The following is a 23,173-nucleotide window of genomic DNA, read 5'->3' as shown; positions in this document are numbered from 1 at the left end:
TGTCCACACACACACACCCCAACCCGGGGCCAGAAGTGCGGCCACGGCTCCTGGAGGGAGGGGGAGAGCACAGACAGGTAGGGGGCCGAGGCTGGGGCCACAGCCAGGGCTGGAAGCGGAGCTGGGGGCCAATGCTAGGGGCCAGGAGTGGAAGCCGTGGCCAAGCCATGGTCAGGGGCCCAGGCTGGGGCCAGAGGTGGAGCCAGAGCAGAGCTAAGGGCGAAGCAGGGCTGGGTGGTGCTTCCTCCCTGATCCTTGGGGAGGCTGGCCCAGGCCCTGCTGTGCCCCCGCTCCCTCTCAGGGGGCCACACCTCACAGTTTGGGGACCACTAGGTTAAAGTGTTAGAAAGTCATAACTGGCTCCCTGGTATCTCTTCCTTCTCAGCTTCTCCCCATCTCTGGGTGGCAGCAGAGAATTTGAGCCCTACAGGCTAAAGTTAGGAGTGATCCATATATAGCTGGGATGCTTTAACAGAATAGGTAAGATTTTAGGACTTATTTTACAGCAGCAAAGAACTAGAGACACCTTAACAGGGAAGCTGCTCCAAACATATGGAAGAAGAGGAAGTATAGTAGCAGGAGTGGGTAATGGGGGACAAGAGAGAAGCTTGGATGGAGAGCAGGTAGTGAGAGGTAGACAGGAATGGAGTTCCACAGAATTAGCATTGTTAGCTCAATGCCAAAAGAGAAAAAGGCACTGCAAAATTCCAGTAAGGGGAGAGTTGGTAAGAATCCTCTGAAGATATTATTTTAGCAGACACATTGTAGAAAAAATTGAAAGTATGTGGAGGGAAGAGATAGGACAAGGCCAGTACATAGGATGTAGGACGATGGGAAATTAACAAGCCAGCATGAAGTATTGGCAGAAGGAATGAGTTTTGAAAAGGCTATACAGAAGTAAAACAGAATGATACTAACATCATCATGTTTTTAATAAAGGAGGGAAACTGCTCTTGCTTTTGACATTTATTCTCCATTCCACAGCCATTGGCTAAGTAGTATTTTCATTGCCCCCTTCCATTTAAAAAAAAACATCTTTCAGACAAGAAGGAGCAATGTACTGAGTGTTGCATTTTTCAAGAAACACTGGGACAATCTTTTTGCTGTGTGTTTGCACAGTGCCTAGCACAATGGGGTCCTGGATCCATGACCAAGGTACCTAAATTCTACTATAATATATGTCTAGATATTATCAAGCATTTTAACATTAAATATATATTTGTATAGTAGGTGATGGACTAGTAGCACTCCCATAGAAAAACAGTCCAGTGAGTGGCAGAAGTTTTGCATGAGGGAACTAAATTAAATCCCAGTTAGAGCAACAAGGTAAAAAAATAATTTTTAGGAAACAAATCTCATAACGGAAGGTGGAATTAACAGTAATCTACAGTGAACAAAAATTAAACTAGATTTTCCAGATTTACTATTTATGCTGTTTGCCTTTTGCACTTCTCACTATTGGACAGAAAATTGACTAGCTTATTTTACTTTTTGACTTCCATGCACTAGCACAATATTGTGATATACAGGCTGCAAAACATTGCTAGGGAATATTTAAAGTCATAAAAAAAGGTCTGAAAAATTCTATTCTGAGGAGGCTTTACAAAATTGTCTTATTTGCACAAAACTTGAAGTCTTAATTATGCAATATCATCCCTATAAGAAAGTTTAAGTTTTAACTAGGATAATAGCCTTTTTTTTTTTTTTTTTTTCTTTTCTTCTTACCACCCTTCAACTTTCTCATCTTGATTATCTAATCCATTTTAACTCAACTCAGATAGAATGGCTAGGAAAGCAGACTTTTCTGAAATGATGTACTGTATTTATTCAACCTTATATACTCTCAGAAGAACAGCAACAAAGAGTCCTGTGGCACCTTTAAGACTAAGGGATGTATTGGAGCATAAGCTTTTGTGGGTGAATACCCACTTCGTCAGACGCATGCGTGGGTATTCACCCACGAAAGCTTATGCTCCAATACATCCCTTAGTCTTAAAGGTGCCACAGGACTCTCTGTTACTTTTTACAGATCCAGACTAACACGGCTTCTCCTCTGATACTTCAGAAGAACAGGTTTGTTAACATGAGTCTCAAGCTGCCAATTCCACCCATAGACACTTTCACAATAATGTATTTTAAATTAATAGCTACTAAGAAACATTTGATGCCTTTATTTCCAAAGACACTGTATTAAAAACAGAGTTATTATTTGTCTTCAGGGAATGGCAGCTTGAGTAAGTCAACAGTAATATCAAGCTTAAAAAGAAAAGGCACTTCCAGAGGTTCCTCGTAAGATGAACACATGCTGATAATTTTAGCCCTTTTTACAGTAGTTTTACATCTTCACTTGTTAGATGATTCCTAGATACTAAGGCCAGAAGGGACCATTCTGATAATCTAGTGTAACAGCCTGTACAGCCTCGGCCATAGAACTTCCCCCGTCCCCCAACTATCCTAGAGCATATCTTTCAGAAAAACATCTAATCTTGATTTTAAAATTGCCAGTGTTGGAGAATCAATACAGGTCTGTAGTTAATTTTAATTTTCTGCTTTGAGACACCAGACTGGGATCAATGAAACTCAATTAGAAAAACATGTCCACGCGTCCGATGGTCATATCGGCCTCCACATGAACAAAGCCTGCCTTCCTAACCTAAATCAGTAACGAGACTCAGCAGATTAATTGAATCAAGCATTGCTAGTTGAATCACAGATGAAGTCATAAGGCTCAATTCACCCTATGGTCTATGACAGTTTTTGCCAGCGTAGACCCTAGGGGAAACCAGCCATAGCAGAATATTTGCAAGAGGGTGGTGTCAAAGCATGTTTTGTGCACCAACTGTAGGAGTTCCAAGCATGCCCCAAAATAGACAGGGCTGGTCAGAGAAGGGGCCTGGGTCTATGACTGAATTGATTGGGTATGCAACTGTCAGCAGATTTTAAGGCTAAGTGCACTCAGATGGAAAACTCAGGTGAAATTTGAAAGGAACCAGGGTAGTACACAAAGCTCTAATGATCACCTCCCTACACCCAACAGAGTACATTATTTAGCAAGAAAGGTTAAGGTATCAAACCTTTGGTGAGAGCTTAGCAAAGCCAAAGCTCCCAGCAAATGCTACCTCTGAAGTTATATATGAGCAACCAGTGGAAATACATGATCAGAGCAGGCTACCAAGAAAGCAGCTTCATAAAAAAGAAAAAAAGCGACCTACCCTATGATATCAACCACTTTATGGAGCTCAGAATCGACCATCATGAAAAAGGAAATTGGCTCCCACATGTTATCACTGGCTATGATCCTCACCCGCTGCAGACCTCGTTTATCCATGGTGTACCTTAATAGCTTTTTTAAGTGGAAGGAGGAAAAAAAAAAATGTGTCAAACTGGCACAAATCCAGGTTTGGAACAGAAAGCGGTTTTCCTTGGTTACCAATTGAACATTTTACAATTTTAAAAAAAATTATCTTCCTCTTACACCTCAGTACAGAACAGTTATGTCAAGAGTATACTCAGCAAAAAGTGTCAACCATAAGCTGGCGATCAAAATGGACAAAATGTTCTTTTAACACTTTCTGTCAAGCCCTAAAGTTCAGTTAGTCCCAGATTGCACAGTACATAAGGGAGGTTGGGAAAATGAAAAACATTTGATTCTCATTATCTACACTCCGCATGTATGAAAGAAAAAGTTAGACAAGGAAAAGCCAACTACATTTCATGAGATATAGTCTATTTGCAGATCAGTGACTTACAAAATGTCACCAGTTCGATAGTCTGGGTGTGAAGTTACAAGGAATACATACAGAAAAGCATGGACAAGTCTGATCCAAAAGGTATACAACATTTCTGAAATTAAAGCACATATTTCATAATAAAAACACAATGAAGAACAACTGCATCTCCAGCTGACTGTTTCGGTTTAAAACTGAAGTTACGGAACATAGATAAGGTTTACAGTCCACATTGGGGATATGTGAGGAATTACTCTTATGGAAGTTTTTGTTTCAGAAACAAAGCAAGCTGCTCTCAGACAATACTGTATTTGTTAAAATCATATTTAGATGTCTAAGGAGAAAGCACTTTCCAGAACATTCTATTGTTTACATGATACACACGTAAAGTTTGCTGCCTTCAAAATACCATTAACATCATATTAGAGTCAAGAAAACAAAAACCCAAATAGGGAAAATCTAAAAGCAGAGGTTTCTCCTGCAACATTAGTTCACCCACTTTGCATAGCATCTATTTTGTGGTACATATTAATCATCATGACAGGACTGAAGTTTGAGAAGAAAAACAGGAATAGAAAATGCTACACGCAGAGGGCCAAAGACAGTTCAGTTCAGTTCCTTCTTTGTAAAGATCAGAATCTGAACCAGCATACCACAGGACAGAGCTAACAGCAGAGAATATCAGTTTGAGATTTCCTGACTGTTCAGGTCTTATTTTCTCATAATGTGATATCATTGCTTCTCATGCACATCACAAAACTAGCAAAGTAGAATCTTGAACACTACAATCTCCTGAATTGACTTCCTTCAAACTTGGATTATTTTATGTCTCAGCATAAAATATAAATAAACCCAGATGGAACTGTCTAGCCTCTGTTCTCTTTGAGCTATGCAAACATGAAAATTCTGATTTACAGGAAAGGCTGCATGGCAGAAAAGAAAACAAGAATTCATTGTTCTATCCCAGCTCTGCCAATGATTCAGCACGTGATCTTGGGCAAGTCACTTCACTTCTGAGTTTCTCCTACTGTAGCAGGATAGTAATAGCTGCCTACCTCACAGGAAGCAAGGCGGCAATTAGCTAGACATCTTCAGACTAGACATGGCCTTTGAGATCATTATTAAGAAGCTACTATCTTGGACATATCATCACCTCATACAAGCAGAAGTCAGAGCTTCCCTTGTTTCCTGGAGGGCCATTCAATTATGAGTCAAAGACATTTGGTTTCCACTAAATTGCAATCATTAACAAACCACGCTACTATGATCATAGCTAAAATCTCTCCTCAACAGCAACTTTTTTCTCACTGATGACAGATCATACCATGATTATTGGGTGACTTGTGTCCTCTGAGAGAAGAATAGAAACTGAAGCATCATTACAGAACACCAAGGACCATGGGGTGTTGCCATTGACTTCTAAGAGGCAGGCTTAATTGTGCATGGATTTCTAAAGACCATGATCATCACAGACCATAATTTGAACCAACACTTTTTAAAAATCAGATTGGAGACAAGAGAGCTATTACTTGTCATTGAAAAAGTTTTCATTTCCTCATACATATTCACACTGGCCAATGGGCAACATTTAAAATTAACTCTTAGTTACAGAAATACATAATTAAGTTTATCTACATTTCTTATTCTCACTGTATCTACTGATAGAATAAGGATCAGATGAGACATCCTATAATGCCCTCCACGTTTTATATTTGTGTTATTAGCATATGAAGCAGGGGCGTCCTGTTGAGTGAGTTTGCCCTTTCGAAAGCATGGCAAAAAATTTGAGCCTGAAACATGAGACATTTTGTAGGAGATAGCTGAAAAAATAGTAAGTACCTTTCATTTTTGGGGGGGGGTTATAAATTTGAATGAAAAACTAAGCATCTCAACAATAAAAGTTTTCCAAAGAGAAGAGACTTAATGTGCTGTTAGAGATGGATAGCTCTGCAGAATATCTAAGGTATGAAGTGGAGACAAAACCATAGGTCACATCATTCTGCACTTACGTGCATCAAGAAAACCACTCCAACCAAAGGATAAAGTTGGTATTTACGGAGTGGCAGCAGCTCAGTAACATTGGGACCTAAATGGCAACTATAAAGTCCTAAACTTCAATCCCCACACTAGCATTCAACAAGAGCAGAGAAAGACAGTGAGACCCTCATCACATAACCTAACACTAATATACTTCAGCTTCTTGCACTGGTGGAGGGGAGGGGGGAAACTTAGCAGAAAAAGAGGGAGTGGGTCTGAGAATGAGACACGAGAGGTGTAGGCAGAACGGACTCATACAGGATCCTGAAGGAAAGTACAAGATGCTTGATTCAAGGGTGAGCGAAGGCAGTGAAAGAACTCACAGAGCAAACAACATAGCATTGGAAAGGTCAATTATTTCATAGATTTTAAGGCCAGAAGTGATCTTTCTAAGCATCTAGTCTGTCCTCCTACATAAGACAGGATATAGATTTGATCCCATTATTCCATTTCAGCACGGAAAGGTGGCTGTGTAACAGGGGTGGTCAGAGGAGGAGATTACAGAAGGTGAAAGATGTCTAAGGAATAATAAGGATTTTAGGGGACAGAAGAGGAAAGAACAAGAATATAGAAATGCAGAGAATGAAGCAGATTTGGCTAGAGAGACTGGACATGGGGAGAGATGTAGAGATTAGCTGAAAGACAAGACACTGAGAAGACTGTAGGACATAAAAACCCACCGCTACTGGCACTCTTGTTGACAGTGTCAAACAGAGGCCAAACATTTAATAAACTTAAGACTGAACTACCCTCCATATATCCTCAATCAGGAGTTAGGCCTATTGGTGGGTCATAGTCTAAAACTTGTATTGTCTCTGCTTATCTTGTGGATATACAGAGGACTTCAGTTTCCAAATGTGTTAATCCAGAAAGTTTCATAAACAAAGTCACATCTAAAAGTAAAAAAATATCATAATTTACAAGTCACAGTGCTTAGATTTAGAAGTTTTACCTACACTATACAAGTTATAAGGACAAAAGTTTCCTATGCAACAACTAACTCCATGTTAATATTATGTTGAATATTCTCAGATTACATATTTAAAGCACCATCTCCCAGATAGTTAACATTCAGAAGCTCAACATGTCGGAACGTTACTTTCTTTATAAAATCCTGCTTTAAAGAATGCTCACCCACAACTATAGCACTGAGGTTCTCTCATTTTCCTTCGACAAGCTAAGTGTTCCAGAAATAGCATTCACGTCTATACCACCAACTGTGTCCCTATCTAGCACATGTCTAAAAACAAAGCTTTTCTTCCCAACAGTGCCAATACCTCAGTTTTGATTACCAGGATCTCTTCTTATAATGGTGCATTATAAATTGTAACTCCTGTGCTGTACATGTATGTTATAAGAATTAAGAACAGAGTTATCCCTAAATCCTAAAGAATGTGCATAGCACACGAAAAAACAGAAACACAGTCCTGTCGTGATAAGCTTACCTAGACACAGATCAGCAAGGGATGAGAAACAAAAAGGGGTGTGGGAACGACAAGAGTGACAACAGTAGAAGGTCAGGAGAATGTATTAGATGCAAACAAGTCTTGATAAAGTTTATTTGCATTGTGCACATATTGTAGACCTTTCAAATGCATTAATAAAATTTAGTAGTTGAGGAAGCAAAGATCAGCAAGAAAACAAGAACAGTGGAATGGTGTCAAGCTAGCTGACAGAAGCAAGCAGCAAGTAAGGAGCAGGGTGGATTGATTTAAATCAAGACAATTTAAATCAGCAATTTAAATCACCAACTGGAAAGCCTCGGTTTAAATCATCCATTTTAATCAACTTTCATTCATACTTCAGTTATTTTCTTTAAAAAGGTGCACTCATTGGTTAATATAACCATTAAAATATGTTGGTTTACAAGTAAATACAGCATTTACACTAGATTTGGCACATCTTTTTGCTACCTAAGAAAGTACACTATAACTATGTATATTTATTTAAGCAAATATGTAGTTTAATATTTTCATATTCTTTATTAATTGTATATATTTATTAGGTTAGAAAATGGTGAATGATATATTGTTATTTACTGGATAATTAACTTTTTACTCATGATTTGTGTCAAGCTGCATTAGGATGGTACCTGGAATTTAATTAAACACACAAAGTAGCACATACATTATTTTTATTAAACAAAACAATCTTAAATGTTTTGGGTACATAAAACTTTTCTCATCAAAAAATGTTTCACATTTACAATTAAATTATAATAAAGTTTAAGCCAGTGGTTCTCAAACTGTGGGCTGCTTGCGGCCCGATCGGCACAGAGCCGCAGCCCATGACCTCCTCAGGGCCATATAGCTAGTATTAGATGCAGCCCACAATTAGGTTGAGAACCACTGGTTTAGGTCTTAACATATTTTGTATTAAATTCAGATTTAATTTTAAACCGGTTTATTTTTAAAAGAAAAAATAACAAACAAAAGCAAAAATGCCCAATTAAAATTTTAAAAAAATCTGATTTTTTTTTTAAATCACTGATTTTTATCCACACTTAAGGAGGGATTTGAGCAAAGTGTCAAAGCATGGGATGAAATAAGTAAGGCTCAGCCTCTTGTGAGAAGATAATCGAAGGAATGCTGTAAAGCTAGCAAAGCACAAAGTAAGAGTACAAATTCAACTTAATCTGAATGGATCCCAAACTCCAAATTTAGACTTTTTTAAAAAAAAAGTTTGACTTTTTAGGAGGTGCAGGAAATTGTTAGCTGGCCCCCAACATTCTCTAAAATTCCCTTTTGCTCCCACATTTACCCTACTATCTGAACAGCATCATCAAGATAGGGATCACCTATCATGTCACTTGAAATGTCCCAATCTCCATCTGCAGCGATGATACCAAGGTTCTTTAAACCCACTCTGTCCAAAGTATGGCAAAGTATCTTATTAAGAGATAATACACTTGAAGCATAGCTTTCATCAACCAGCTATCACGACAATATAAATCTGAAAGATTACGGTAATTATATACACTGTAGTATAAAATATTGGGAATATTGCTTTCCAAGTAAAATACATCAACAATAGGGACTCTCATATAAAAGGGGAAATTACATGTGAATAATAACACAATCGTTAACTTCAAAGTTCAGACAACCATTACTCCAAATGGATGTTTCTCCAGTAGTAAAGTCTCCTCAATGCCTTGTACTATTTCTTGACACACACACACACACACACACACACACACACACACACCTGAATATGTATGCTATGCCCAATGATCCTTGATTGTATTGAGTCAGTATACTAATTGCCATGGATATTTGAATTTATCTAAAGAGAGTCAGTGATGGCAGTAAGTTAATCATACAATAAAGTTTAGAGCTGGAAACACCATAATAAATGTGGAAATGAAAGCTGTTCATGCCCTTATTCTGGGGTCTGGATAAAGAAAACAGAGTCTGAAATTTAGAAATGGAAAAGATTTGTACTGTGTATTCCTACAAGTGTAGGATTACTACCTACAGAACACTTTCTAATACACTATGTTTCAAAAGTTGGTACTTCTACCACTTTAAGAAATTATTCTACAGAATAAATGACATATCAATTAGTTTTTCCCCAATATTTAGCCTATATTCTCTCGGATTTTAGTCCATTATTCCCAGTGATTTATATCCTCTGTTACCTACTTAAGTAATCTCCCATTCTCTCCTCAGTGTTTAAACATACTAACATCTACCAATATTTTAAGGATTTGGATACTTTGCAGTAGCTTAGTCTTTTTTCACTTCTCCTCAAGCCTTCAGCTAGACTATAAAGTACTCTGGGCAGGATTCTTCGCCAATCATTTATCTGCAGTTGCTAGCAGAAATATTATTATAGAAATAACATCCCTCCAGTATCTTAATACTTTTTGATGCTCATCTCCAAACCCTCTTCAGTTTGTCACTAGCTTTCTGGTAACGAGATGCCCAGAACATGCCACAAACAATATTCCAGTGGCAGTTAAACCAAGATCGTACAGTGGAATTATCCTCCCTTTTGGTTCTACCAATTCAGCCAGAAACTGCACAACTTATTTTCTTTGGTTTAGAGAAGCTATGGATCTGACCCAGTAGCCTAGTAACACAAGGTTTAGGACTGAGATGTGCCCTCATTCTCAGGTGGCATGGAGGTGCACTATAGAAAGAGTACATATACCGGTTCAAGGGAGACTCCTTTCGCTCACTTGAAGATTAGTTTATATAAGCTCTTTAAAAAATATCTTGCAAAATCTTATGGACAGGTAAAGTGGAGAGTAACTGGAGTAAGACAATAGTATGTGGGAATATTGCTTCTTTCTCCCCAGAAAAAGCTGCAGTATTCCTGGGATTACACAGAAAAACACAGCAACAGAAATCCAAGCCTAGAAATACAAATAGCTGATAAGCAACTAGCCCTAAAATATAAAAACTATCAGTAACTAGTCCATCAGTGAGAAAGATCATGACTCATTCAATAGCTTGAAACAGTATTATGGATGACCAGTGTTTACTGAACAGGTGACCTTCACTAAAACAGATTCACACAACTGTAAAATAACTTTCTGCCAGTGATTCCAAAGTAAATCTTCCTAAAATTCTGGGTCTGTCTCCTTTTCTAAACATACGGAAGTAATTCAGTTAAATTAACTAATCTAACTTCACATGCTAAAAACTGAGCATAATGAAACATTAAGCAATTCTAATCAAACTGATCTGCACTGTATCTAACCAAGGTTTCAAACACACAGGATATTAGACCAAAAACAATAATATGTATCCAGTAAGTGTTTCAACAGGCAAGAGCACAACTGCGAGTTCATACACGTCATGTATTTTCCATGTGATCAGGAATTCAAGGTGGGTGCTCTGCCAGATGCCAAAGAACTTCTAACAGCAGGGGTGCCAAAACAATTTTTTATATTGGGGGTGCCAAGAGCCATTGAACCAAACTCTGAACCCTGTATATCAGGGAAAGCAACCTTTGGCACGCGGCCCATCAGGGAAATCCACTGGCAGGCCTGGACGGTTTGTTTACCTGCAGCGTCTGCAGGTTCAGCCCATCACAGCTCCCACTGGGCATGGTCTGCCATTCCAGGCCAATGGGGACTATGGGAAGCGGTGGCCAGCACATTGCTCGGCCCACACCGCTTCCTGCAGTTCCCATTGGCCTGGAACAGCGAACCGCGGCCAGTGGGATCTGCGATCGGCCGAACCTGCAGACGCTGCAGGTAAACAAACCATGCTGGCCCACCAGTGGATTTCCCTGACAGGCTGTGCGCCAAAGCGTATATCCTGCTGTGTATAATGGAAACCACTTCAAGCCAGTGGGTGCAGCAGCAACCTCCACATCCCTAGTTCCAGCATCTCTGTCTATCAGTGTCTGTTTGGCATTTCTAAGGTGACAAACCAAAGACCATTCTCAAACCTGCCAGTCAATCATTCTTGAACACTGCTGTCATACTCACTATGGTCTCAATTCTGCATTCATTGAAGTCAATGTCAAAACTCCCATTGACTTTAAAGGGTGCAGGATCAGGCCTTGAATGAGTTTTCAATGAATATTACCCCCATGGAAAAGTCCTATGCAATTTAATAGGGGTGAAGCCAACAGGGTTTTACATAGGTTTTTAGAGTAACTTCTAGAATTTAACAAAATAATAAATTCCTTTTTCTAGGTTGTTTGAACCATACTATATAGTTCTATAGCAGGGATACAAGTCTTATAACACTGTCTGAGATGGTTAAAAAACAAGAAAAGTTACAGAATGTAATGGAAAATAGGACTTCTCCTCAAGGGTAGAAAACATTTCCCAAAAGCATATTTTGAACTTGTAATCAGGAGTTTTCATGCCAGAAACCTGATTCTAAAGCTTACACTCCTAATTAAAATTATTCATTCCTCAGCTTACCGAAGTTGTTGATAAGGTGTATTTAGTTTTAGATAAGAAAAGAATAGTAGTTTTTCCTGGCCAACACAATGTGTGGAGTACATGGAGTATAGTGTGATACAGAGGTCTTATCTGCACGAATCAGGTGACGCTGCATTACTCAGAAGAGCAAAAGCCATAAGGGAGGTCATTCCAAGTTCACGTCGATAAAAATCTTTAACAGCATATCACACAGTCACCTATCCTGAATGTGCTACACGTTATAGAAAAAAAACGTTTTGAAAATTGCGATGTTTTTAATCCCTCCAAATGTAAATCCAGACTCCATTAGTAACTGCATTCCTTCTGAGTTCTGCACAGTTGAAACAGAAAATGACTACATATAACATTACATATTTAAAAGTCAGATGTCAGGTCTTTCATGGGCTAGCGTAAGCACTAGGAATCTTCTCTAATAATTGATACAGCACTTCCATTTCTAGGCCTGAAGTGTTGTTGTAAGATACCAGATCACAAACCTCTTAACTCAGCAAGGATGGAATATTACCAATTCAGTAGTGTAATTATTTTCAGCAGGAGGAGGGGAGTGAAGCCAGAAGAACACTATTTCTGTGACAACTGGACTTTTAAATATGATAGCTGATTTAAGGACATGTCTACAATGCCCGGAAGTTCAGCCTCAGGGGGATGTGACTAGAAGTGCACACCAACCTGTGCTTTAACTTCCCCACTTAGATGCTGTGGGTGTGAATTTAAAGGTCAAAGATGCTGATTTGAAACATCAGAATAAGTATCAGGTACACAGAATGGTGGGCAAAACAAGTAGCATGGTAAATATAATGTATCACATGATATCATCTAGTGTGAATATCATATATTCCTTACAGAAAATATGTCAATAATCCTGTTTTTTGTAACTACTTATCCCAGAGGTTGTTAAACCTCTAATTTTTTTTTTTTTTTAAATATATAAGTTACAGTCCCTCGTCCCAACGCCGCTTCCAGCAGCTCCCATTGGCCTGGAGCTGCAAATCGTGGGAGCCGTGATCGGCCAGACCTGTGGACGCGGCAGGTAAACAAACTGGCCCGGCCTGCCAGGGGCTTTCCCTACACAAGCGGCATCCCAAGTTTGGGAAACACTGTCCCAGGCTAATCCCACCTACTATAGAGGTGGTCCTTAAGAAGACTTATGGTTTAAGGCAGTGGTTCTCAACGCACCGCCCACGGGCTGCATGCAGCCCAGTTAGCCCACAGCTGCAGCCCAGCTGTGCGCTAAAAAAAAATTCTAAAATTTTCTGCTCTGGTCTGGCTGGTCTTGCTAAAGGGGAGACAGGGTCTTGCAGCCTGCACCAGCACTCCTGCCAGCAGGAGGCTAGTGAGTGCCGCAGTGGGGCAGAGGGCAGGAGAGTGGGTCCGTGGATAGGTTGGGGGCGCTCTGGGAACTAGGGATTTGCCCGAGGTTTTAGGTGAGGTTCCTTTCCTGGGCCCCCTTCTCGGGTCTTGGCTGCTGGCCCCCTGGGCGCTCCGCTCCTTGCCCAGCTGCTGGGGGTCCCGGCTGCTGGCTGGCCGTGGGTCCCGACCCCACATTGTGGCAGTGGGGTCCGGCTGTTCGGTCCACGCTCAGGGCTACACTCCTGGCCCTGCTCTGGACAGGGGCGCTGGGCATAGGGGACTGTGGGCAGTTTCAGGGTGGGGGATGCCATTGTTCTCAACCAGCAGCCCACAATGATAAACAGGTTGAGGACCACTGGTTTAAGGGATAATACCAACTGCATATCATGGGGACAGATTCTGCCAAGCTTATTTACTTTTAGGACTTTAATAGGACTATTTTGAGTCAGGTACAATTCAAGGTGAGCAAGGCTGGCAGAATCTTGTCCAAAACTTGGAGGGTCTAGGAAGCCAAGCTACTGAAACAGTGACAGAACTAAACTGCAGCTGTATTAGTTTATTCTGGCACATGGTAGGATTATGTCCTCTTCATAAGAGTTAAATACCCACTTGGAAGTAGACACAAAATCCTCTCCTCTCCCGGCAGATCAGGCAAAATCCAGCATATAGGGACAAGACACATTTGTTTAAGGAAAGCTTTACCCAACCAGAACCTATCCACTAACCAATAAGGAGCTGCAAATGTAAGGCTAGTATATGGTACAGTAAAAAATCCTCTTCCTCCTCAATGGATGACACTGTTCCAAAAGACTTAATCCCAACAGGTGTTCAGTATCCTCAACTCCTATTAAATTAAATGGCAGTGAATGGCACTCATCACTTTGCAGGATCGTGCCCTTTGTTTTCAAGAGCGAGCAGTGCTCTATTTAAGCCAACCCCAGCTCCTGAGCAAAGAGCAGATGGTTTCCTTCTTAAGGAGAGAGATGTTGACTAAAGTGATCTATCCTATTAGTGGGGCCAGGTTTAGACTTAGTTAACTAAAATACTCTGTGGTTTCAGATTAAACCAACAGCATTTTTCTAATAATAGGCGTATGGGATAAACAAAATCTAGTTTCAGAAGAACTCACATGTAGTTGGGCCAAGTTAAAAATCAAACAATTCAATCGGCCACAAAGCTTTTCTCAGAAAACTGCCTCAATGACTGCAAGTCTGTACTGCTGTATAGAGGCCTTTATTGCTTAAGTGCCAAGTTAGCTTTGCTTGGATTTAAAATTGTATGGCAAGCAAAGGTGGAATGGGAAAAAGGGAATGTTTTCTGTATAACAGAAGAAAGTGAACATGAAGAACACAGAAATAAGTGTTAACTTTATGAACACAGGCAAATTTCTTAAGACATATGGAAGTCAAAAAATAACATTAAAAAATCCCCCACAGTTTCTATAATAAATTATCTATCCAATTGTTCAGGCCCAATGTAGTGAATGAAACCCAACAATATTAAGATTTACCAATAATTACATTAGAACTATTGGCTTGACTCAGTTCTAATATAATCATGTGTAGAAAAAACTATAAACTCTATGGCAAACAAAGTTCTATAGCAGTTCTATAATTAATAGAGTAATCTAGTCTGGGATCCAATCCTTGTTCACTTCTATGGAAAATTCAATGTCAGTCCATAGATAATACAATCCAGTATTAAATTTAAGAGAAAAATAAATTTTATTTCCTAAAGATTAAAATGCAACAAAAGAGAATTGAATTTAAGGTAGAAACCGTTTACCTGCCTTAATAAAATTCCACTTTAATGTTACATGCCCTACTACACATCTTCTGTCAACGGTAAGTATTTTTGGTTTTGAGTCACCATCAGGGCCTTGTCATGTGAAGGGCTGAGCTACTTTAACTTCCCTTTATTTTAAATGGGTGTTGAAGAAGTTTGGCCTCTTGCAGAATTTAGCTTTGGAAGTGGCATGTAGTTCCCCTGATAAGGTACCATGGGTATTTGTGAGAAAACTTCCAGTTCAACCATGACAAATAGAATTAAACATATACTCTGCATTTCATTAAGAACTTATAATTGGTACCATAATGAAAACCTTGTACGAGTTCTGTGGTGATAAGATAAAGGATGATGTTATCATTCCCAGTGGAATTTCTGTAGATTTTCAACTGGTTCCAGTTGGCAACTAGGTTTTGGAACAATGCAACATGTCTACTGGGCTACAGGCCCTTCAGTAGCAGCCAGCAGAAATCAAAAGTGACCACCCTGAAGGATCCTAATGGTGTCTACTGGAGTTTCCATTAGGGATGAGAGTTCCATATGTAACTTCCTCACATGAGAGCATTACCATCCACAATTTAAGGTGATACTATCCTGACTTCAAAGCAATTTTATTTCAGCCACTTAAATTTGAAGAGAGGGATCTGACCCTGAAGGCACTTCACGCCTGGAACCACTATGGGCGACAATGGGAGTTCAGTGGGCAGTGTATTTGCAGGCAGAGCCCTGCAGCAGGACTGGGATCCCGCAGGACCCACTGCCATAATAGTGGGAGCAGAAAAAATGTACTTTGTTGCAGGTGGGATTGGGGGGTGAGGGGAAACAGACTGCAGTAATTTTCAGAAAACACACTAAATCTCTTGTCAGTTTGTCATAAATAGAATTTCAGCAATGTAAAGCCATATTTTTTAAATAAAGGTTTTAATACTTAAATGTAAGTGAGAGATATAATAAACATCAACTCTCTTTCTAACAGAAGAGTAAGTATTTTTTACATGGTTTAAGCAAGATTTGTTTTATTCTTTTAGTGGTGAAAATTGTGTCCGAATTCCATTTATATATAAAACCAACTGTGGGGTTTTGGGGGGATTTTTTAGTGTAACATGGGGAAATCTGTCTCTTGCAGGATTTGTGGGATATAAGGTTTTTGCAAATGGGAACAGGATAAACAAGAAACAATGCAGGAGCAGGTGGGAGTGGGTATTGCAGGGCGGGACAGGAGGGGGATTAAAAAAAATAGTCCCGCGCAGGGCTCTACTTGCAGAATTGAACCCTAACTCAGTCAAATTCAGAAGAGCTGATCAACCTACATACAACTGCCAAAACACTTTATTTCTAAGTTTCAAAAGTCATTTACACATACTGATAAAATATAGTAGCACTGTACATACAATTAATATGGGAAAGAGATAAAATCATTACATACCTTGATATATTTGCGATTAAATGACCTTTCATTCCATATCTATAGAACAGAACATAAAAAGCAATTTCAAAAATAAACATATTAGTCTAAAGAGTAAAATTAATCACATCAATACAAAAAAGGAAAGTTTTAATCTGTAAAATTATACAGCCACTATTGTAACTGAATTCTGTGGCTTCAGATTCTTGTGTAAGGAGAGAGCAACTCCACTTGCTTTTGTTATTGGCTCTAAAGGTGGCAGCTTTAAATAAAGTTCAAAGGCCCCTAGACATAACTACCTATCTTCCTTCTGAAAAGGAATAACTTGCCTATTAGTAGGTTTCTACATTTACACAAGCCTATGACTGCAGATTTGAACTTGCACATTCTAACGTTACTGGACTGATTTCACAAGTCCCATCAACGATATCTTCATCAACGACTTAGATATTGGCATAGAAAGTACGCTTATTAAGTTTGCGGATGATACCAAACTGGGAGGGATTGCAACTACTTTGGAGGACAGGGTCATAATTCAAAATGATCTGGACAAATTGGAGAAATGGTCTGTGTTAAACAGGATGAAGTTTAATAAAGACAAATGCAAAGTGCTCCACTTAGGAAGGAAAAATCAATTTCACACATACAGAATGGGAAAAGACTGTCTAGGAAGGAGTACGGCAGAAAGGGATCTAGGGGTTATAGTGGACCACAAGCTAAATATGAGTCAACAGTGTGATGCTGTTGCAAAAAAAGCAAACATGATTCTGGGATGCATTAACAGGTGTGTTGTGAGCAAGACACGAGAAGTCATTCTTCCGCTCTACTCTGCTCTGGTTAGGCCTCAGCTGGAGTATTGTGTCCAGTTCTGGGCACCGCATTTTAAAAAAGATGTCGAGAAATTGGAAAGGGTCCAAAGAAGAGCAACAAGAATGATTAAAGGTCTTGAGAACATGACCTATGAAGGAAGGCTGAAAGAACTGGGTTTGTTTAGTTTGGAAAAGAGAAGACTGAGAGGGGACATGATAGCAGTTTTCAGGTATCTAAAAGGGTGTCATGAGGAGGAGGGAGAGAACTTGTTCACCTTAGCCTCTAAGGATAGAACCAGGAACAATGGGTTTAAACTGCAGCAAGGGAGGTCTAGGTTGGACATTAGGAAAAAGTTCCTAACTGTCAGGGTGGTTAAACACTGGAACAAATTGCCTAGGGAGGTTGTGGAATCTCCGTCTCTGGAGATATTTAAGAGTAGGTTAGATAAATGTCTATCAGGGATGGTCTAGACAGTATTTGGTCCTGCCATGCGGGCAGGGGACTGGACTCGATGACCTCTCGAGGTCCCTTCCAGTCCTATAATCTATGAATCTATGAATCAAAACACATGCATTGAAAAGGCTTCTGAAGTTCCTCATATATTAAGAAAACAATTGATGGTATCTAATCTGTACCACATCTGCTGCAAGAAGAGGTGGCTATGAAACCGTTAAAACAGCTAACTGGCAATGAGTTTCTCTTGCTCAATACAGTCTTCGCTATTTCCCCATTTTTAAGACACCATAACCAAAGGGTTCTACCAAACAAAATATCACCAAGAGCATATAGTCTACCGAAATGAAGCTTCCACTTAGAAATATTTCCATCAACTTTATAAGGCCATTGTTTACTGTATAATATAATGCTGAAGCCAAACACAGCATAACTCAAATAATTATGAGAAATTTAGACACCAAGAGCTCCATGCTATTCGCAGGGAAGTGAATATTCCAAAGGCAAAACAGAAATAAAACTGCCCTTCAGAAATATCATCCTCATTTACTGACCATGGGGGATATAAAAATCTACCCAGGCAGAAAGGACTTAACAATATCCAGGAGTGGAAATAGCCTCCAGCTGAGGCAAACAAATCAGATAACACTGTCTCTGTGCTGCTGAAAGGTGTGTGTGAACTCTGGGGTCCATGGACTGCAGTTTCAGAATTCCAAACTAGGTTTCCACCCCTTCATATTTAACAAATTGAGCACAGTGCTACAGCTTCAAAATAGTCAGTGAACCAAGTTCAGTCCTGTAACATGTGGGTGAAATTCCACTGAAATCAGAGGCAAAGTCCCCAGATCTCAGGTGATCTGCCACTTTCTTTCATTCTAGCTATAAGAAAGAATCCGTTTAAATAAGAAAATAAACAGCACAGTCCCTCTACTTGCTTACAGACACATGCACCTCAGGATCACGTAGTTTATCACAAGCTAAGGGGGAACTTGTATGTTGTTGCTCCTTTGCAAAATATTGTCAGCATATCACTGCATTACATAGTATCAGAGGGGTAGCCATGTTAGTCTGAATCTGTAAAAAGCAACAGAGGGTCCTGTGGCACCTTTAAGACTAACAGAAGTATTGGGAGCATGTTCTTGCCCACGAAAGCTTATGCTCCCAATACTTCTGTTAGTCTTAAAGGTGCCACAGGACCCTCTGTTGCTTTTTACTGCATTATATAGGTCAGGGATCGGCAACCTTTGGCACAGGGCTCCCCAGGGTAAGCCGCATGCTAAAGGTTGCCGGTCCCTGACATAGGTCATATAACCTAGGTTTGGGAAGTTCTCAAACTTCACTTAATACATTTTGAGTTACTATCTATGAACTTCAAACTGCACAAGACAAAGTCAGCCATTCATTTTATACAGTTTAGAGTACAGAACCCTCAAATACTGAAAATCAGCATTGCATCCACTAAGGCCTTGGCTACACTGGCGGTGTACAGCGCTGCAACTTGCTGCGCTCAGGGGTGTGAAAAAACACCCCCCCGAACGCAGCGAGTGCAGCGCTATAAAGCGCCAGTGTAATCAGCGCCTGCAGCGCTGCACGCTCGCTCACAGTGCTGCAAGCTATTCCCCTCGGAGAGGTGGAGTACATACAGCACTGCAAGAGCTCTCTCGCAGCACTGGCGGCACGACTACACTTGCGCTTCACAGCGCTGCCTCGGCAGCGCTGTGAAGTCCCAAGTGTAGCCAAGGCCTAAGAATAGCACAACAAAGCCAGCCCATGTGACTTCTGCCTGCTCCACCAGAAACCAGAGGCAAACATAAGGCTCTGGATATGGAATGATTTGTTAACTGGCTCCCACAGAGTGATTGGGAGATGGGAGTGGAGAATCAAAATCAGGGACCAACAAAGAACAATTATGAAACAGACAAACAAACAAACAGAAATTTGAGATGTGTACTTTACTGACCCCAATATAATCAATGTCCAAATTGTGATACTGCTTGGCACCTAGAATCCAGGAAACAATATAGTAAACAGTGACATCCGGATGATTATAGGGCCAGTTCTGACCCCTCCCTATCCATCCAGGAAATGCCCAAGGTAACCCTACAAAGAGAAAAATCAAAAGAGAAGGATAGTTAATTAGGCGCACTGCATACATCAGTAAGAAACAAGAGCAAGCCACCACCTATATTAACTGAAAGATGCAAGGAAAGATCCTCACTACAAATCAGTGTAGTTCCATTGACTTCAATGAAATTATGCTTCATTTACACTAGCTGAGAATCTAGCACAAGCTGTACATCCTTAGTGAAATCTTTCCACCTAAGAATCTATCTTTAGGCAATGACAATCATCTACCCAACATATCATGCTTGACTGGCTCAAATGATGAGTTACATCTAGTAAAATAAAAATAATAATAATTAAACCCACTATTCTTGAACTGCAGGATCAAGCAATACATTTTGTTGTACTTCAACACAAGAGTCTGATCCTGCTCACCATAGGCTTTTAGCCCACTGCAGTGAATGGGACTAATCTCTCAAGTAAGGCAAGGATTTGGTCCTATTTTAATTCTTGTACCATAACTGGTCTGTTTTCTTTTTAATGATTATATAAAAAAAAAAATTTAAATTCTGCTTCCAAAGTTTCTGTGGGCTTTTCAGGACAGGGACTGTCTTTTACTCTATGTTTATACAACACAACAGATTTCTGATCTTCGTCTGTAGACTCTAGGTACTCCCACAGTAATCTAGTTCATGCCCCTTGCAGTAATGCACCGTTAAATTTCCCTATGGGAGGAAGAGCTCCATCATTCACTCATTCTTTATATATAAAGATGGTTCTCTCCAAATATTCCTGACTATAAACTATTAAGCAACACTAAACTACAAAACAGCATAATTCATGACATAGGCAACTCTTCCAGTCAGAACTCTAAGACAATGCAAATGGTTCAGGGGGCAGAGAAGGCAGTGTGGTCATTACGCAGGTGAAGAAATGCATGAGAGCAAGGTATCAGAACAGGTGTGACAGTAAACCAGTGATCAAATAGAAGGGAGATAGCATAGAGATTGGTTTCCAAGAACTCAAAATGATTTCAGTCATTAAGAAGATTCAAATAGCAAATATGTTAACACTTAAAGACAATAGACTTGCTGTAAACCTGTGCTTAGAGAGATTTTCCTAGGTGTATGTGTATGCAATCTTATTTCAGCAATACTTATATTGCAATACGAATGTTCATACTGAGTTTATCAAACAGGCAAACTGTATAAACTGAATAAATAAATAGTGGAGACATAAATTACAGTACACTCTCACTATAATGAACCCCTGGGGATCCAAGCCATTTGTTTGGTATAGCTAGGGATTCGTTACAACGAGGGAGGGGGGACAGCTCTGCCACAACGAGTGATGGGGGCAGCTCTGCCGACCCTGAGGCCACAGGACCTTGGTGAGGAGAAAGAGAGCTCCTCTTCCAGCTACTCCTGTACTTTTTAGGGGCAACTTTGGTGTGAGCATAATAGTGGCGCAGTGGCAAGGTGGACCTATCAGCTCTCCAGGAAGATTCTGTAATAGGCGCTTTGATTAAGTAGATTAGAAAGTCCACAGCAACCTGCAGTAAATTTGTCAATGAAGCTTTTTACTGAATTATATTATTCATTTTTATATACAAATATAGGGTTTTTCATTATTTTGATATTAAATTCAATTTAATTTACTCTGCCTCTAAGTCTCTCATATTCAAATTGCCATAGACTGACTAAGAATTAACATCTTATAACTGGATTAAAGATATGTCAGAGGGGAAGCCGGAGGTTTTGGCAACACGGTAAGGAATTCTAGTCATTTGGAACATGGGAGGTGGGTTTGGAATTATGGAATTACACATGAGCTTGGTAACTCAGACACCGACTCCAAATCACTGCATTGGTTCATGTTCAGTTCAGGTTTGGAACATTTTCTTTGCAGCCATAAAAGAACAGAAACCATTTTTTAGTTTAAATGACAACTTCTAGTTTGGAACACATTTCAGTGGCAACAGATAGATTCCACAGCTGGAGACACTGGGCTCTGACTTAAATTGAACAGAACAGTAAAGGCCTCACAGAACTTGTCTACCCATTTGAGGTGAAAAATCAGAAGTCAAAGCACATTTGCTTGAGCTAGTTTTTGAAAGCATTTGATAGAAGTCTGAAGGAAATAAATAGAGTCCTGGAAGATATGAAAAGTTAGTTTATTGTGTGTAGGATTAGAAAAGATTGCTCCTAAAAAGGGTATCTGGGAAAAAGGAAGAATGAGCATGCATAATGTGGGGAATTCTTAGTCTTGAATGTATTGTCTCTAGCCTTTGGATCTCACAGTGTGACACTCTCATACTGACTGTTTTAGTTTAGTGATTTAGGCCAAACATAAATATCACCCAGCACTGGGGAGAAGAGGGAAAAAAAAAAAAAACCACACACACACCAAACACAACGCGTTGTCACAATAAAACCTTACAAAATTCACACAATAATATTCTTTAAAAGGAGAGGTAAGACAAATTGGAGGAACTCTGACTGTACACTGGCTAATGTGACAAAGAATACTTTGTTTCATTAACGCTAAGGAGCCAATTAAGAATGAGCCAGGTATGAAATCGTGTTTGAAAGCCAGAAGACAGAACATTGAGAAAACACAAGCCCTTACCAATCAATTTAATGTTGGGGTTCCTCTTTTTAGCTTCTTTCATTAGCCACCACTCATAGCCCCGGAAATAATTCTCATCGTTTTCGTAGTGCATGTGGGAGGGTTCAGTACCATCTACAGAGGAAACAACAAAGATATTTCACTAAATTGTTTTCTGTGTCATGACAAATTCCTATATATCTTAGGGGTTTTTTTAACATTGCTCATCACCATAATATCTAGGCAATTACCGCAAGCACAGTTCATGCATTCTTTGAAGTAAATTTGAAAGCAAAGTGAACAATGGAAGCCAACATGAATGACTAGCCATCCCTCCCTCTTAGAGTACATCACCTCTGCAAGCAGAGGTGTGAGTGCAGCACACGTAGACATATGCCAGCTAGCTTTAATCTATTTAGTGCGCGTACCGATAGCAGTGAAGCCACAGGCACCATGGGCTAGCTGCCTAAGTAAGTACCCAGAGTCCTGGGTGGGCTTCTACAGCCCACGCTGCAGCAGCTGCACTGCTATTGGTACTTATGCTAGCTAAATTAAAGCTAGTCAAGTCGTCTGCACATGTTGCAATTACACCTTTGATTGCAGTGCAGATGTTAGGCTGTGGCTATACGTACAGTGGCATGTAGAGCAGTGGTTCCCAAACTCTCTCGGCCCGCGCCGCTTCCTGCAGTCCCCATTGGCCGCGATCGGCCAAACCGCGATGCGGCAGGTAAACAAACCGGCCCGGCCCACGAGGGGCTTTCCCTGAACAAGCGGCGGCCCTAGTTTGAGAACCACTGATGTAGAGTATAGGCACTACACACGTAGCTACACACCGCACTGAAAGGCAGGCTGCATCCACACTTGTCACTGCGGCGTGTAGCTACACATGGCAAAAGACTCCAGCAGCAGGAAAAGACTTTGGCTAACCACTGCCAGAACCTTTCACTGCAGTGAGGAAATGCTCCGGGGGGGGGGGGGGGGAGAGAGGAAGAGGGCGGGGAAAGCTGCCATTATCTTTTCCCCACAATT

General features: G+C 40.2%; 1 protein-coding gene across 2 annotated transcripts in view; it reads right to left on the bottom strand.

Moving 5' to 3' along the window:
• The window catches only part of GALC (galactosylceramidase), a 57,670-nt gene that overhangs the window by 27,161 nt on the left and 7,336 nt on the right, over positions 1-23,173 (bottom strand). For both annotated transcript variants that reach the window (XM_034769000.1, XM_034769002.1), the window contains exons 4-7: positions 22,166-22,279; positions 19,434-19,573; positions 16,232-16,270; positions 3,213-3,343 (exon numbers count right to left, since the gene is read on the bottom strand). In XM_034769000.1, coding sequence (XP_034624891.1) covers positions 3,213-3,343; positions 16,232-16,270; positions 19,434-19,573; positions 22,166-22,279 — 424 coding nt within the window. The remainder of the gene's footprint in view (positions 1-3,212; positions 3,344-16,231; positions 16,271-19,433; positions 19,574-22,165; positions 22,280-23,173) is intronic.

This window comes from Trachemys scripta, chromosome 4 (assembly GCF_013100865.1).
Source record: "Trachemys scripta elegans isolate TJP31775 chromosome 4, CAS_Tse_1.0, whole genome shotgun sequence".
NCBI lineage: Eukaryota > Metazoa > Chordata > Testudines > Emydidae > Trachemys > Trachemys scripta.
This window is presented reverse-complemented; position numbering and strand designations above follow the sequence as displayed.